This window comes from Sciurus carolinensis, chromosome 15 (genome assembly GCF_902686445.1).
Source record: "Sciurus carolinensis chromosome 15, mSciCar1.2, whole genome shotgun sequence".
Lineage (NCBI taxonomy): Eukaryota > Metazoa > Chordata > Mammalia > Rodentia > Sciuridae > Sciurus > Sciurus carolinensis.
Window position 1 is genome coordinate 63,328,902 of NC_062227.1, and position 14,593 is coordinate 63,343,494.

The 14,593-nt window shown below is 37.7% G+C and overlaps 1 protein-coding gene across 1 annotated transcript in view; it reads left to right on the plus strand.

The window, feature by feature from the left end:
• Wdr7 (WD repeat domain 7) overlaps positions 1 to 14,593 on the plus strand; it is a 322,806-nt gene that overhangs the window by 69,617 nt on the left and 238,596 nt on the right. The window contains 1 exon segment of the mRNA XM_047526338.1: positions 527 to 741. Coding sequence (XP_047382294.1) covers positions 527 to 741 — 215 coding nt within the window.

Genomic DNA, 14,593 nt, shown 5'->3' on the forward strand with positions numbered 1-14,593 from the left:
AAACAAGGAAATTTGCAAACTGAATGGTTTGCAGAAGTGTGCATTTTAGTTAGTTTTTTTTTTTAATATTGATGTACAACTTGGGGGAAGGTCAGGTCATGTTATTTAATGTTTATAATAGTGTAGTGATGTGGGAGTAATCAAGGAAATCTGAGAAATAGGAAGAGAGTGGAAAAGCTTGAAGGAAGTTGTCAAAAATCTTGTCTCTGAACTTGACCTTATTGGGAAGTTGTGTTAGAGTGAGGTAAACTGCATGGAAGATTGTTAGGGAAAGGAAAAACAAGAAGATATTTCTGGAATGCACTGCTAAAACATATTTCACATAGAAATTATGCCATTTTTCTTTTTCTTTTTTTTTTTCTTTTTTTTTTTTGCGGTGCTAGGGATCGAACCCAGGGCCTCGTGCTTGACAGGCAAGCACTCTACCAACTGAGCTATCTCCCCAGCCCCGCCATTTTTCTTTACTTAAAAATTTTAAAAAATTTAATAGTCTTGTGTGACATACATGAATGCATTTGCCTCTCAGGTGCTTTGGATCGTTGTGTGATGGGCATAACAGCAGTAGAGATACTGAACGCTTGTGATGAAGCAGTTCCTGCTGCAGTAGATTCACTCAGTCATCCAGCAGTCAACCTCAAACAAGCTATGACAAGACGCAGTCTTGCTGCCCTTAAAAATATAGCCCATCACAAACTACAAACCCTTGCAACTAACCTCTTGGCTTCTGAGGCATCCGACAAGGTGAGTTTTGTTGTGGGTTCATCAAGTATGTAAACCCCATTTAACTGCATTTAGTAACATCGCTGTGGTATGTCTTAGAGAGTAATGTTTGAGAGATGACATTAATGGAAAATAAACTTCTGATTTTTGTTTAAGTTTGTCCAGCATAATTTTGTAATAATTCAACTATTTTACATTTTGAAAAAGTAAATTATTTTAACTATTTAAATATTTAAAATTTATTTCTACTGAATCTTGGGTTTCTGAAATTAGAGCAAACATTATATGTATCATCTGTCTGATTTTCTAATAGTCTTTTTTTTTTTTTTTTTTTTTGTGGTGGTTCTGGGTATTGAACCCAGGGCCCTGTGCATGCTAGACAAGCACTCTACCAGCTGAGCTATATCCCCAGCCTCTCTCATAGTCTTTTTTATGAAATATTGAGCACTAGTTAATGTCCTCAGTGGGAAAAAAAAAAAATAGTAGGTATAATTAAGACATATATGACTGTGATGTATCATTTCTTTTAAAATTAAGTTTTGATTTTAGGTTTAGGCCATTAGAAAGGATTTAAGAAAATATTTGAGAATAAGTATGATGGGGCTGCATAAGTCCTGGAATTTTTCTTTTTCCTGAGACCCAAGTTCAATCCCACTTTACCAACTGACACAAGTACTTATAAGGCAAAAGTTACTTCTTCACCTAGCAGAAGATTGTCCTATTAAGAAACAATAAGCAATCCTAGCTCATTAATTGTGTACCTGTCTTTATTTCTGGAAGCTAGCCACTATTTGGTTTGTGGAATTCATGTTTTGTGGTATTATTAGAATGAGTTTGTCTCTAGTAATGGATAAGTGAAACCTGCAGTATTTCATCTGAATCACTACTTGAAATTCTAATTCCATCTAAATATTCATTGGAGTTCTTTATGGATGGTACAGATATGCTTGTTTTAATTTTCTCTTATTCTTGATTTCCATTTTTTAAATGGTTAGACATGTGAGTCAATAGTGAAGGGGTCGGAGGGCTCATCTGCCAACTTGACATTAGCCATGAATTAGTGAGTGCTGGTGGCATGTGGAGTCGTGGACCGTCCCACTGACCCGCATCCTCCAGTAACTGCCAGTAATATCACCTTTGATCATTCTTTCCTTCCCAGGATATAAATGTTTTATTGACTCTGTTGTATTCTATATTTCATAGATTGGATTGTGTAATCCTTCTGTTTGCTCTCCATGCTTTCAGTTCTGTGCTCTGAAGTTTGAGGGTAAATCACAGGTTAAATGCATTTGTCATGCCCATCATTTGTTTCAAGGAACCACATATCTGTCCCTGGGAATTCAGTGTGTATGTAGCACATTGTCTGGCATGCTATATGATGTTCATTTTGAGCAACTGTGAAAAACGATGTATTCAAGAGCATGTGTGTATGTTAGGTAGTTCCCAAATATATTCTTTTTCTTGATGGGGTTCCTAGGAATAAAAATTTAGAAAAATAATTATATAGCTGGAAAATTAGAGAAAAATAAGTGGTACAGTAACATTTATGAATGCCTTTTGTAAGTGGTCATGGTCCATTATGTGATTTTTACAATCTTGTTTGTCCCTGTTTTAATAGCGCATTTTATAGTGCAATTAGTGATAAAAGCACCAGATATCAGAGACATTACACTTATGTATTGTAAAATATATTGCTTGTGAACCTCCTCAGTCTTGTAGCAGTGGTAATTGTTGCCTGGCCTACAAGGAAAACAATTATAGAAGGGTGAAAAGGCTTAGGAAGCTGAGGCTGCAGCAGGATAATCACTTTATGAAAAATGTATGTTGACTGGACCATTAGGGATTTCTTTAACTATTTTCTCATGTTGAGTTTGAGGCTCCCTCTGAGGGGAATATTTAAAGAGCTGTCCTCTGGATGGCTTTCTAACCTCAGGAGAAATGAACCCACCCAATGTTAAAAAAACAAAACAAATCATCACCAGGAGCCCTAGAAAAATTTACTCTAGGATATTAGCTCTTATTCTTTACGAGTTCTTTCAGTGGAAAGTAAAGACTTTACTGGGAAACCCTATAGAAAATGTTCTGCTTTTGCCTTTTTAGAATTGCATTAGCAATCAGCGTTATTTAGAAGTAACAAATATTTATTTTGCTAATTATGTTGCTTATACTGGGAGTACAAAACGTTGTAACCAAAACTGAATAATTTGCAATATTATGATTTTTTTTTCTCCCCAGAAGACCAAAAGGGTTATTTTTAATAAAAGGGTTATGTTATTTTTATTCCTTCATTGAATCTTTGCAAGACTGTGTGTTTGAACTCCTGTCTACCTCTATTAAGACCAGACAGAATTGAGTGTTTCTTCTTTTTATTTGCAGAGCTTAATGCATTTTAAGTACCTAACATTGGTGTTACTACATGTATAATTACATGCAATATGGTATATATTAGAGAAGCATGGGAAGTGCTCAGGAAATTTAGTGGGAGGTCAGTTTGGAGGTACAGGTTGAAATCATAATGTAGACCCACTGAATTATGGGTGATGTTGAATTGTTTGAAGGAGTTTTGTTGTTGTTTAATAAGTATTTTGTTGTGTCTAATATCTGTAAGACATAAATATTGATATGGGAAATTAAATGGAATGATATGGAGAGAAGTAATGGGGACTGGAAATATGATTCAGCAGTTGAAATGCAGAAGAGGGACTGGCTTGTAAGATATTGTGTAAGTTGAGTAAATAGATCTCCACAGATGGGCAGTAGAAGATCTTGACATTCAAGCTGATTTCAGAGATGCAAGCCTGGTCGAGGGGAGAGTGGCAGTACTGAAAGCAGAAACGTGCAAGCCGTGGAGCAGACTTTGAGGATGGTTGTAATAGGAGACGTCTGCCTCTTCTGGATAGGATCGGGAGATGGTATGTGTGCTAGGGGAGCAAAATGCCTCCAAGAAAGAAGTGACAGGATGGTGAGACAAAGCAGAACAAGATTATTTATTTCCTAGAAAAATGCTGGCATGCAAAGCCTTTATTAGACTGCAGCTTACATTTTGAAGCACCTGCTATCATGAGAGTTTTCCAGATCTACTCTCTTCCTTAACCTCCCTGTAAATATGCGAGTTGTTGTTGTCCTCAATTTCTAGATGACGAACCTAAAAACAGCTGGACAGAGCAAGGATTGACAGACACTTTCTGTAGTGTTAATATTTTAGGCTTTGTGGGTTATCTCTGTCACAGCAACTTAATTCTGCATGATAGTGTGAAAGCAGCCTTGGACAATATGTGAACAAATGCTCATGGCTGGTTTTTCCAGTTAAGCTCTTCATAAAGGCAGGAGGTGGGTGGATTGGACTCATGGTCCATAGTTTGCTGACTCCTGCATCAGAAGATGACATTAACTTCACAACTATGGTATAGTTTTTCTGTAGAATGGCTTTTGCTTCATTTTTGGAAAGCAGGTAAAAGGAGTGGTTAAGCTTGGGTTGTGGTGAGGGGCATGTTTGTGTTCAAATTACATCTCTGTAACTTGCTGTCTGTGAGTGACCTTGGGCAAATAACCTCCAAAGACCTGTCACCTTTACAACAAAATCCAAACTTCATACATTGACCTGCAAGGCTCTCTGTTCAGATGTATACCTCCCTTATTTTATCTCACTCTTTATCCCTTGATTATTCTATTACCAATTGCATGCTTTTTAAATAGATATTTATTAAGAGATTAATGAATGAAAAGAAATGCATAAACTCAATTTAGTGTATTTTGACTATTGTTAACACATTGCAAGGACTTGGAAAAAATTACAAATTGTAACTTATATGTAAATTACCTTATTCTATTTTTAATTTTTTTAGTTTTTATTTGTTCTAATTAGTTACACACATGGAGCACAACTTCATTTCTCTGGTTGCACATGATGTAAAGTCATACCATTTGTGTGATCATACAAGTACCTAGGGTAATGACATCAACCTCATTCCACCATCTTTCCCATTCCCCTGCCCCCTTCTCTTCCCTCACTCCCCTCTGCACAATCCAAAGTTCCTCCATTCATCCCTACCACCATTATGGATCAGCATCCACAGATCAGAGAAAACATTTGGCCTTTGTTTTTTGGAATTGGCTTATTTTGCTTAGCATGATATTCTCCAACTCCATCCATTTACCTGCAAATGCCATAATTTTATTCTCCTTTAAGGCTGAGTAATATTCCATTGTGTATATGTACCACAGTTTCTTGATCCATTCATCTATTGAAGGGCATCTATGTTGATTCCATAGGTTAGCTATTGTGAATTGGGCTACTGTAAACATTGATGTTGCTGTGTCACTGTAGTAAGCTGATTTTTATTCTCTTAAGTATTTACCTAGGAGTGGGATAGCTTTGTTAAGTGGTGGTTCCATTCCAAGTTTTCTGAGGAATCTCCATACTGCTTTCCAGAAATAGAGAAAGCAGTTATGAAATTCATTTGGAAAAATAAGAGACCCAGAATAGTCAAAACAATCCTTAGCAAGAAAAGTGAAGCAGGAGGCATCAAACACCAGACCTTAAACTGTACTACAGAGCTATATAGTAACAAAAATGGCATGGTATTGGCACCAAAATAGACAGGTAGACCAATGATCCAGAATAGAAGACACAGAGACAAATCCACATAAATACAGTTATCACATACTGGATAGAAGTGCCAAAAACATACATTGGAGGAAAGATATCCTCTTCAACAAATGGTGCTGGGAAAACTGGAAATCCATATGTAGCAAAATGAAATTAAATCCCTATCTCTCATCCTGTCAAAAATTCAACCCAAAGTGGATCAAGAACCTAGGAATTAGACGAGAGACCCTGCACCTAATAGAAGAAAAAGCAGGCCTAAATATTCATCATGTTGGCTTAGGATTTGAGTTCCTTAAAGTGCAAGAAATAAAATCAAGAATCAACAAATGGGATGGATTTAAACTAAAAAACTTCCTCTCAGCAAAGGAAACAATCAGTAATGTGAAGAGAGAACCTACAGAGTGGGCTTTACCACATCCACATTAGATGGAGCACTAATCTCCTGGATATATAAAGAACTCAAAAAACTTAAGACCAAAAAACCCCACAAATAACCCAGTCAATAAATGGGTTAAGGAACTATAAATCATCTTTTAAGAGTTAAAAGCTGGATGTGGTGCACACACCTGTAATTGCACCTACTCAAAGACTGAGGCAGGAGGTTCTAAAGTTTCAGGCTACCCTTGGCAATTTAGTTAGACCCTGTCTCAAAATAAAAACTAAAAGATAAGATTGGAGGTGTAGTTCAGTGGTAGAGCACACCTATGTTCAATCCCAGTACCACAACACACAATGAAAACCCTGTAAGAAATTCTTTTCAGATGATGATCATATCATTGAGGGATAGACTATGGAAGGTGAATAAATTTGAAGATGGGATGTTTGTTTAGGTGGCAGAAAAATGAAGTTGAGCAAGTGAGAGGCAGAGAAAGAAAAATTACAAATGCAAATTCTAGATAACACAATCAAAAACAAACCTTTCTAAAGGTAGTAAAGGTCTGTAGTTGATGAGAGAACTGAAATAATATTAAGAATTTGGAACTATACCGGGTGTGGTGGTACATGTCTGTAATCCCAGTGACTTAGGAGACTAAGGCAGGAGGATCACAAGTTCAAAGCCAGCCTCAGCAACTTAGTGAGACCCTGTCTCAAAATAAAAAATGAAAAAGGACTGGGGATATGACTTGGTGATTAAGTGCCTCTGGGTTCAATCCCTGGTACCAAAAAAAAAAAAAAAAAAAAAAGAATTGGGAACTAAAAGAAGAGTGTTTAGATTTAATAATTAGGAAAACCATTGGTGATCATTAGAAGAGCTGTTTTAGTAGAGTTAGTTGGGTCAGAAATCAGGATACAATAAGTTGGAAATGAGTCTGAGATTAAGTGAGGTAGACTGGAAGAAATTTCCTTTTGGTGGACAAAGGGTGGTAGGTTCAGTGACTGACCACATGATTAGAAGCAGAGTTTATATTTTGTCTAGGAGACCACCGAACAGCTTTGCTGGTGGAAACATAACTGGTGGAACATTGAAGAAGGACTTGGGGTTGAAAATGTGGTTGGGGAGCCCATCCTAACTGGAGCTTTATGAGGAAAGAGGGAGGTGAGTATACTAAGTTATTTTCAGTGGAAGAGGATAAAAGTAGGCTGTGATGTTTGCTAAAGGGAAGGAGTGGCTGTAATCTCTTGAAGGCAGAGCCATTCTCTTTTTTCAGTCCCCACAACATCTGGTCTAAATAGTGTACTGGATTGGGAGAGAGATTTGTTAAAGAGAAGTAACTCATCATAGATTACACATGGTGGTATTTGGACTGTATAAATGAATAGGCTAAGAAGAGAGTTTATCAAGTGATCTTTTTGACAAGTCTCATGAAACACTGGTTCTTGGGAGGAGATATGGGGCAGTGAGGGGGGCATCAGGGTCAGAAGATTTAACAGTGAAACTAGAAAGCCCTACAGCCATGGGAACACATTTCTTAGCCCAAGAGTGTGTGATTTTCTGTTCAGCATCTTTACATCTTGGACATTTTTGTACCAATCAGAATCACCCTATTTGTATGGAAAAATGACAAGATTGAAGAAATTGAAAAATGACTAGGATGATTTCTCTTTCACCTTACATTTCTTTCTCTATTGTCTAATTAGTCAAAAGCCTGAAAAAAAATGAATGGGCTATATTTGCAAAGGTCAGTAGCTTTGTATTCTATGTAACTAGGTGAGAGAATGAAATTTAGAAGTCAAATGTAACCTACTAAGAACATACTCTATGTTTAATGCTTGCAAAATTCATTCTGTAAAAAAATTTTTTCCTGATGGAATTGACTTTTTGATTCTCTGTGAAAAGGGCACTGTAAGGTACAGACAGGGACAAGGCAAATGACATTGTATATAGGATCCTAAGCCTTGTCTATGGAACTGTTTTTGTCCTTAGTAGAATTCTTATGATACGTATGACCTTTGAAAATCAATTAAACTTGCTTAACATTCTACCCCAAAACTTCAATGAATATTTTAGTAGAAAATATGAGTATGTTGATCATATATGTATTATAGGCTTATAAGTACATATAAATTCAGTTTTAGTTGCACCAAATGGTTACTAAGACAAAATTTTATATTAATCATTGTCTAATAAAGTTAAGGAGACTTTTTGAGAAAACAAAGGAGTAAACATCTATGACTGTAAGAGAAGAAATACATTTTTTCAGTCAAATTACGAAACCATTTGTCACCTTTCATTCTGTGAGAAACATTGACAGATACTAGAATAGTCCAGTAATAAAATAATCATGATCTTCTAACATGCAGGATATTTGATGTTAACTTTGGTGATTATTTGATATAGAGATGTTTAAAATTCTGTTAATCTCTGATATAACAACAGATATGACATCCCCAAAGAGAAACGTTTAGTTTATCTTTATAATTATACTCACAACTTTGATTCCTTTCTGAGTGCTTGCATTCTTAACCTGTGAAGCGATCAGGGATTTTTGTTCTTTCTGTTATTATTGACCTATACTTGTGTATTCCTTGAAATGTCCAGACCATGTAGATAGCATTAAATTCTTTTGGGGGGCAGCAGGGAGGAGACTATCTTTTTAAAGTTTAACTTATGAATGAGAAACTTTGCATTTAAGGATATATTTAATATAAATTAACTCTACTGTGCTTTTAGGCTTAGCTGTCAACAAAATATTATATGCACATCATCTCCCTTACTAAGCTACTGATTTTTTTTTTTTTTTCTAAATTGTTTCTTTTTACCTCTCTCTGCAGTGGCTACTGCCAATCTCTGTTATCCTTTCTATATTTCTCTTAAAATTGATATATTTGGGTTTAAATCTACCATCTTGGTATTTGAGGGTTTTGTTTTGTTTTGTTTTTTGTGGTGCTGGGTATTGAACCCGGGCCTCATACATGTTTGGCAAGCGTTCTATTCTACCACTTTGAGTTCTGTTTAACTCACTTGTTTTTATATATCTCTTTTCTTTTTTTCTTGTTTATTTTTTTGGTGGTGCCGAGGATTGAACATAGGTCCCTACACATGCTAGGCAAGTGCTCTACCCCTGAGCCACATCCCCAGCCCCCTACTTTTTCTTTTATCTAGCCTGCTTTCAGACTAAAAAATATTTAAAATTTTATTTTATTTTTTCCTTGCTAATTATTTCTAGTAACTTTGGGGGCAGTTTACCTTGGTGAGTTTGAATCAAATTGTGTCCACTCTTGTTTTTAGGACTTATTTTGTAAAAAGCTTATCTGGTGGCTGGAGAAAGAATTGGTGGAATTTCTAATAGGACTCTTGCTATAGCTATCAAATCCCTTAGCCCCTGTCAAGCCAGTTATCACAAACACAGACTAATAATCAAAGTAATAGAAAAAATTCATTAAAATTATGTTAAACCAGAGCACACCTTCTGATCAGAGTCAGAGCAGATATCCCAAAGAGTGTGAGAGCCCATAAGGTCGGGTGTCTGCTGGCAAATTAAGAAGAACAAATTAAGAATATGAATGACATATTTAAAAATCTCCCTTATCTACCACGGGCTTTTACCCCAGATGCCCACTCAGGCATTTCCTTCTTTCCCACTTTCTTTTATTAGGGATTGGGTGTGATGGGGATTCAGGTGGTCAAAGCTATCCAGAGGTAAAAAATATTTTAAGGAGGTTTTTAGAAGACCATTGCAAAGGATGAGAGGAGGCGAGTGTTCCAGTTGGAAGAGTGTGCAAGGGGGAGAGACGCAAAGCAAGGACATGCATGTAAATTAACCCTCCCAGAGAACTGCAGTCTGTTCCCAGTGGGGTTCCTCTCCTGGAGCCCTAGGTCGGCCCCTTACTCCAGGTGGAAACTCCAGTCAGGCTCTTCTCTCACCATTTCTGGAGCCATAGGTCAGCCCTCCGTATTCCAGATGAAACCAGTGTGAGTGTTGTGGTTCCTCTCCCTTCCTTAGGTGCTTCCTGTCATGGCTATGCCGCTAGTGTGGAAGTTAGATTATAATGAAGTTACAGATTGTCAGTCACTCTGGCAGCCATCTCTAGATCCAGCTGGTTTTGGCTAGCCTCCCTGAAGAGGCACTTCTAGACTTCAGGATCCTTTCCTCAAAGATGAACAAGATTAGGGTGGAGTAGAAATCCAGCTGGGTCCTATGGGCAGCACACTGGGTACTACAGTACTGGTGGTGTTTTGATACTGTGTATATCTTGCTAGTTGTAAAGTCCTTGTCTGCCAATTCTAATGTCTGTGACATCCGGGTCTCTTTCTATTGCTTGTATTTTCAGTCATATGCTCTAATCTCTTAGAATTTCCAGTACATTTTGAACTCAGGGCCACTTAACCACCGATCCATATCCCCAGCCATTTTTTTAATTTTCTTTAGAGAGTTGAGTTGCTGAGTTGCTTAGGGCCTCACTCAGTTGCTGAGGCTGGCTTTGAACTCTCTATCCTCCTGCCTCAGCCTCCCAAGCAGCTGAGATTATAGGCGTGTGCCTCTGTGCCCTGCCCAGTACATTTTTATTAAAACAAAACATTGTAAAGTTTTTAAAGATATAGTGCATTCAAATGGTATCTTCTTCTAGAGAGGATTAACCCTTTTATTCTGGTCAAACAGAAGAAAAGCTAATCAACTTAATTTAGTTGGGGGCTAACCTGAGTCAAGGTTGAGTTACAGTATTTTAAATCTTTACCAACCTATGCTTTTGCTTCCATTCTCTGGTGTAGCCTTCAGGGCTTCCAACTGAGAGTCCAGAGTATTTAACAGGACTTTTTTGCTTGTAGAGTTTTGAGTCTATTACTTGTCTTCTTAGCATGACAACTTTGTTAAAAACTTTATTTTGATTTTTGGAGGCTTTCTGCGGAGTTTTAATCTCCTCACACAGCTTCCGTGTTTGGCACATGACAGATGAATGGCTCCTCCCTTTTTGCTGGGATCTTGGTCCCTTCAATATTCAGTTTTGTCTCTAGCCCTGCAAAACTTCAAAATTCTGTTATTTTCTTTGTTCCCAGCATGGTCCTACTGCTTGCTTAGTCTCAACTTCACTTGAAATACTTCAAAATTAACATTTGGTGTTTAGCAATTTAAATATGAAATATGCAGGTGACTTTTTTTTTTTTTTTTTTTGGTTTTGTCTTGCTTGAAGTTTCCGGAGTTTCTTGTATCTGTGGGTTTGTCTCTTTCACTAAACTGAGCTCATGAATTAACTTAACTTTGTCACAGGAGGTGAGAAGTCTCTGGAGAAGGATCTGAGGAGTTCCAGAGGAAAGAGGAACTCACCTCAGGACCAGCGCAGTTCTTGGCATATGGGATAGAAAAAAGAATTTCAGCATGAACCAGACAAAGGCATAGATAGATTTATTTAGGAAGGTAGAGACACATTCAAGGAAGAATGTGGGCTGTTTCAAGAGTAAGAAGCAGCCCTGACTTGGACTGGGGGATCCAATATTTATAGAAGGACTGAATTGGGGCCTGGACTGGAGGTGAATCCAAGGTGGTTCTGCATAATTTTGTGCCAGTTTTCCCTGTGCTTGCATGTTTCCTTCATTTTGCAAGGGCATGGGCCAAGAGTGTGCTGCTCGAGATTCCCAACTGTGCTCTCTACATCTCAGTCGCTTGTGGGTGTTTCCTTTAAGATGCATTATTTCTCTCTTTTTATCCTAAATCCCTATCTCAGTTTCATTAGGATTGAACTCAGTGTTCTCTTCTGGAACCTTACATTTCTCATTATCCTGCACCACCTAGAGTCTGCAGATAGTGGCTTACAGGTGAAGTGGGGCCCTTGAGCTAAGACAGTGGTTACATTTTAAGTTTAAAAAAAAAAAAGAGTATGTGACAGAAAACTTTTATGGCCCTCAAACTTAAAATATTTGCCATGTGACTGTACAGAAAAAGTTTGCTGACATTTTTTCTGTCCCAGTAAATGTCACCATTTGTTCCATTGTAGATGTTAATAATCATAGAAGTTCTCTTATCCCTCCCCTTTGGAAATCAATCCAAAGTGAACTTTTTATCATTTTTATCTCCTTCTGAAAGCAGTCTTCTCTTTGCCTCTACCATCCTAATTCATAATCTTTTTCTCAGATGATACCTTACAACTGATCTTTCCATATTTTGGTCCTCCCTATACCTACCGAGTCTGATACCTGCTCCAAATTCTCCATTAAAATACAAATCTACTTTCTTAGGACTCTCACACACAAATGAAAGTGCTATATGCAGGCTTCTGGAGTGTGTGTGCTTTTACATGTAAGTGTGCATCTTATGTGTATATTTCTTAGAATTTGGAATGAGTACTTTGAAAATTTCCTATTCAAGTTAACTGTCTACCAATTTTTTATTCAGTTTGAAAGTAATGAGTTTTAGGTTACTATGAACACAATACCAGTTATTCTACTAAGCAATAAAACGAAACTCTCAAAACTAACTAAATATTTTATTTGTATTTACTAATTTTTATTTTTATTTTTGGGTAGTTCCAGGGTGTTTGGTTCTCTTTCTTTTTAAAAGGATCCTTGAATTAGACATGACTGGAATTTTTATGATGATTAAAAAACATCATCAAATATCCAAGAGAACTATCCTTCCTGAAACTTAATAAACCCCATAATTGCAGTGTTATGTTGGCCCATGACTGGGACATAATAGTTGTTCTTAGTTTATATTAAATATAATTCACTGTGTTCTGAGCCAAGGAAAAGTGGTCTTGTATGATGGTTTTAAATTCAGATCAGTTCTGTTTTTCCTTGGAAATTCATTATTAATAGAAACACACCGTACTGTGAAAGAATTTAGATCGTTGTGGAATGTAGGTGATGCACAGCAAAGGAGAAATTTCTCTCACCATCTCACCTTATAAATCAAATAGCAGATCGCTTAGAGAATGGGAATACTAGGTAGATTAAACCCTATGACCTTATCTGAGCAGCTGGGTCTTTCTAGCCCTAATATGTAACACTTTATATTTAACTCTTATTTAGGACCTTGAAGGTATTAACTAGTTTGATTGCAATACAAAGATTTGTGACTAAATGTTCATATTTTAGTACTTTGAGGAAAAAGCAATGTCTTCTCTTTTAATGTACTTGAAAATCTGCTCTGTATTAAACCATATAAAAGATTTTGAAACTTCTTGACTTTTATAGCCTCTGTTAGAAAATAATTGAATCAGTCTAGTTCAGTAAACATTTATTGACTCCTAGGTACTGTGTTAGGCCCTGGAGAGGCAAATGGGTAAGACATGGCACTTATTCTCGGGAAATATGAACAGGCACACACAGTGCACTCTAGGAAGTGGGGTGGCTGCAAGATGCAGAAAGTATTGCAGAAAGCCGTCCTGGCTGGAGGTGATCAGAACTGGCTTCTGGGAGGAGAGAACATTAAAGAATGAGTAGAATGTAGTCAGGTTGCAGAAAGAGATGGGTTGCAGTGTGTTCTGGGAGGTAGGGAAGGGAAGTGGAAATGTTTAGCCAGTGCTGCTGGAGGGTTGGCAGGGAGGCAGGTGTGGGGAATGAGGTGGGTCCGTGTACCAGGGAAGGGTGCTGAAACTTCAGCTTTCACTTCTTGGCTTCCAGGCTATTTTAAAAACTAGTTTTAGAGCTCTTCCCTCAAAAGGATTTTATATGAAAATCAGTAGGTAAAGCTGATAGAAAGGAACATAGAAGAGAGATTAAATTCAAGAGTTATTTATGAGTTGCACTCCATGGGACCTAATGATTGATGGGGTATAGGTGGTAAGAAAGGTGGATTCACAGGTTTTGGGTGATTTAGAATGTCAGAGGTTTCTGTGGGGGGTAATGATGAGTGGCTTAGAGTTATGAATACGAGGTTCCTATGCACTACCTGCATCACGATGTCTGTCAGGCAGTTTAAAGGTGAAACTTGAGGGAGGGCTGTATGATGGGACATATGGATGTCCATACCAACATACAGATGGTACTTAAAACTGCGGAAGTGGGCAAGAGCATTCAGAGATAGACTCTCAGGGGCACCAAGTTTAAAGGGGAACAGTGGGAGTCAAACCTGCCAACAGGGAATCAAAAGTTGCAGAAAAGGCAGAGATCACTTGTGTCAAACGTAGTAGATGTTGATTGAGTCTTCCGAGGGTTGAAATGTGTTTGTCAATGAGGTCATTAGTGCCCCCTTTCAGAACTCTCTTTCCAGGACATTGGTAACAGAAACTTAATTGTAGAGGGCTAAAAGTGAATGGGAAAAATATAAATAGATATAACAAGTATAGAATGTTTGTGAAAAGTTTGCATGAGAAGGGAAGGAAGGAGAAAGAGCAGCTAGAGCAAGATGCAGTGTTGAAGAAGGTGAGGACATGTGCTGAGAACGAAAGGCCAGCAGAGAAGGAAGGTCAAAACCATGAATTCATTCTACTGTTCTATGTAACTAATTAGAACAAAATTTTAAAAATTAATTAAAACCAAAAGATCAGAAACTGAGACAGCAGGAAACTGTAAGGGTCAATTTGGCTCAGTCTTGAGTGGTGCAAAGCCCTATCAGCCTACTCTTCCGGTCTTTTCTCCTTGCCACTGGGTGAAAAGCTTGGGATGAGAATGCAGTGCCATTTGATAGACTGACTCGGGAGCAGGGATTGGGCATGTGGTTTAACACTAGGGGCCCTGTCCTACTGTTTTGGAAAATATAGTTTAAAATATTGTTGATACAGACTAGGTGTGGTGGTGCACACCTGTAATCCCAGCAGCTCGGGAGGCTGAGGCAGGAGGATTGCAAGTTCAAAGTCAGCCTTAGCAATGGCAAGGTGCTAAGCAACTCAGTGAGACCCTGTCTCTAAATAAAATTCAAAAAAGGACTGGAGATGTGGCTTAGTGGT